Raw genomic sequence first — 3,118 nt, 5'->3', positions numbered from 1 at the left:
CACCACCACCACCACCTCCACCACCTCCACCACCTCCCCCACCACCACCACCACCACCACCACCACCTCCACCACCACCACCTCCACCACCTCCACCTCCACCACCACCACCTCCATCACCACCACCACCACCACCACCACCGCCGCCGCCGCCGCCACCTCCACCACCACCACCACCTCCACCATCACCACCACCACCACCACCGCCACCGCCACCACCACCACCTCCACCTCCACCAACTCCACCACCACCACCACCTCCACCACCACATCCACCACCACCACCTCCACCACCGCCTCCGCCTCCACCTCCACCACCACCACCACCACCACCACCTCCATCACCACCACCCCCAGGCCTGTAAACGTGGTCAGGCCACACATGCTGCTGCTGAACCCCCCCCCATGTAAAGACCGGCTTTAGCTTTATCTTCATCTGGGCGTTTTGTTTGCGTCAACTGAAAGAGAATGACCGAGTATTACAGACAAACCCAGTCATCACTGGAGTATCACTGGGGAGCATGTGCTTACTGCAGGGAGGCCAGCTGTCCACGTCAGAGGACTGGGCCGATACGAGGAGTTTTAGAAAGCCTTAATCAGACAGTATAGGGCGCAGCCTTAAGAAACACCAGGGTAACGTTCCTCCGGATTAAACACTGCACACAAGTACCAGGTTACTCTGTGTTGGTTTACAGTCAGTGGTTCTGTCTTCAGACTTCACAGAGAAGCTACAAGGGGAGAGAACACATCCTTTGTGCATCGTGAAATTTCCCTGAATATTTGATTCTCTAACAGCCACTTTTATATCTTTCCTCATCAGGGCGGACAGAGGAGACCTTGTTGCTCCACCAAATCACCGTAAAGAGCATCCCAACAGATGAAGCAGCAGCAGATAATGGCCCTCAAATTACCGTCTCCGCCCCATAATAAACCATCCGGCCCCAAACGCACTCAACACAATAAAAGCCCCATTTGCCAAAGGGGAGGGCCGATATCAACCACTTCAACACATAAAAGGTCTCCAAAAACACACACACGCACACACCCAAACTCACGCACACACACACTTACACATTATGAAGCAGAAGCAGAGACACACACAAGCACACACACACACACAAACATAAACACTTACACACATACACTTACAGAATGAGATGCAGATGCAGAGAAACACACTTCCACAAACACATACACTTAGACACGCAGAGGCAAACGCACACACGCACACAAGCACAGACACACAAACACACAGAGTCAGAGCTGCTGGTCTTCACGCGCCCACAGGGTGCGTGTGAGCGGCTCCACGGGACCCAGGGCCCCGGGGATGAAGACCGGGCCATACGGCCGGCCCATCTGTCAGCTGGAACCAAGGAGGGCTGCCTGCGCCCTGATTGGCTGGGGGGACGGGGACGGGGGGGGGGGGGGGGGGGGCTGGCGGTCACAGGTACAGCAGCTGGGGGACGTGGCGACTACACAGAGAGTGTTTTGTTCGCAGAGTGCGCCAGCGTCCTGTGATGCGGTGGTTACCTTCTGCGTCTGTGTGTGTGTGTGTGTGTGTGTGTGTGTGTGTGTGTGTGTGTGTGTGTGTGTGTGTGTGTGTGTGTGTGTGTGTGTGTGCGCACAAAGGGTTTTTCTTTTTGAACGGAGGCACAACCCAAATTCAGTCATCAAACGCGTGTCTGTCGCACAGCTTTCTTTTTCTTACAAAGAAACACACAACGTGAGATATCACACACGCAGGTCTGAAATCGCTCACTCATGCACACAACGCGCACACATACACCCGCCGTCATTTCATACTAGCGTGCATGTGCTCAGATACAAATTCTCTGTGGAATAGTGGCACACACCCACACACACATGGGACGCGTTCACACTGGAGCACACACATTATCACCCTTTCAAACACAAATCAAGTGCGGTACACACACACACACACACAAACATGCACACACATGCACACACACGTCACACACAAACACAATTTCACCCATTCAAACAGCAAGTGTAAACGCAATAAGCAACATGCACACACACACACACACACACACACGATCTTAAACACAACAGGAAGCCACACAGACACACACAGACACACACAGCCTGACACAAATCAGAAGCGAATGAGCACAGACAGACTTATGAATACAAAAATGTCACACTCTCACAGAAGCTTAGGCGCACGCGCGCACACACACACACACACACACACACACACACACACACACACACACACACACACACACACACACACACACACACACACACACACACACACACACACACACACACACACACACACACACACACACACAATCACAGCGGGGTGACCTGCTTCAGGCACCCACAAACTGCTTCAACACACAAGGAACAGCAGAGCCCCCCAGAGAGAGAGAGAGAGAGAGAGAGAGAGAGAGAGAGAGAGAGAGAGAGAGGGAGAGAGAGGGAGAGAGAGGGGAGAGAGAGGGGAGAGAGAGAGAGAGAGAGAGAGAGACAGAGACAGAGACAGAGAGAGAAAACCCATTCAGAGAGAGAGAGGGGATGACAGTATTGTGTAAAACAGAAAAAGAAAGATCATTAACTTCATTTGAATAATAACACAAAACGTGTATGTCTATTCATCTAAGGTATGCCATCAGGTTTCTTGCGTAGGCCTTTAGTCCTTATAGAGCTGCTGGCATCACATAAACATGCAGATCAACTGAGACTTTATTGGTCTTAATCAAACCAAGAAAGGAATCTCTCTTTCACTAGAATGACGGTCTGAGGGAGAAGTGTGACCTTTAATATTAAAATACGCTTCGTCTATTTTACCTAATATAGCCTTTTATCAGTTACTACAATGAGAGTAGGCTCAAGAGAATAAGCCAATCGACAAACTTAAATAATTTGCATCGCTGTTAAGTCTGGGACTTAATGTCGTATCGTATGGTGGCGATATTGTGTACCAGGAGTCAAATGTAAATCGTTCTTCGTCGGACGAGAACCGTGGCATGGTAGGAGTTTATCATTTTAAGAAGACATCACGAAATATTAACACTACGTTTGACATCTCAAGCACTTCTTGATCCCTCGAGCATCTCTCAGACCGTGCCTTGGCTCTCCGGAGACTGCC

The 3,118-nt window shown here is 50.8% G+C and overlaps 1 protein-coding gene across 1 annotated transcript in view; it reads right to left on the bottom strand.

The window, feature by feature from the left end:
- Positions 1-1,356, bottom strand: part of LOC130402234 (draxin-A-like) — a 7,707-nt gene extending 6,351 nt beyond the window's left edge. Inside the window, exons 1-2 of the mRNA XM_056606375.1 lie at positions 1,286-1,356; positions 671-728 (exon numbers count right to left, since the gene is read on the bottom strand). Of these exons, the coding sequence (XP_056462350.1) occupies positions 671-728; positions 1,286-1,356 (129 nt within the window). The remainder of the gene's footprint in view (positions 1-670; positions 729-1,285) is intronic.
- Positions 1,357-3,118: the final 1,762 nt, after the last annotated feature.

The sequence above is a fragment of the Gadus chalcogrammus genome, chromosome 13 (genome assembly GCF_026213295.1).
Source record: "Gadus chalcogrammus isolate NIFS_2021 chromosome 13, NIFS_Gcha_1.0, whole genome shotgun sequence".
Classification (NCBI taxonomy): domain Eukaryota; kingdom Metazoa; phylum Chordata; class Actinopteri; order Gadiformes; family Gadidae; genus Gadus; species Gadus chalcogrammus.
The sequence above is the reverse complement of the archived record's forward strand: the minus strand, read 5'-3'. Positions and strand labels throughout refer to the sequence as shown.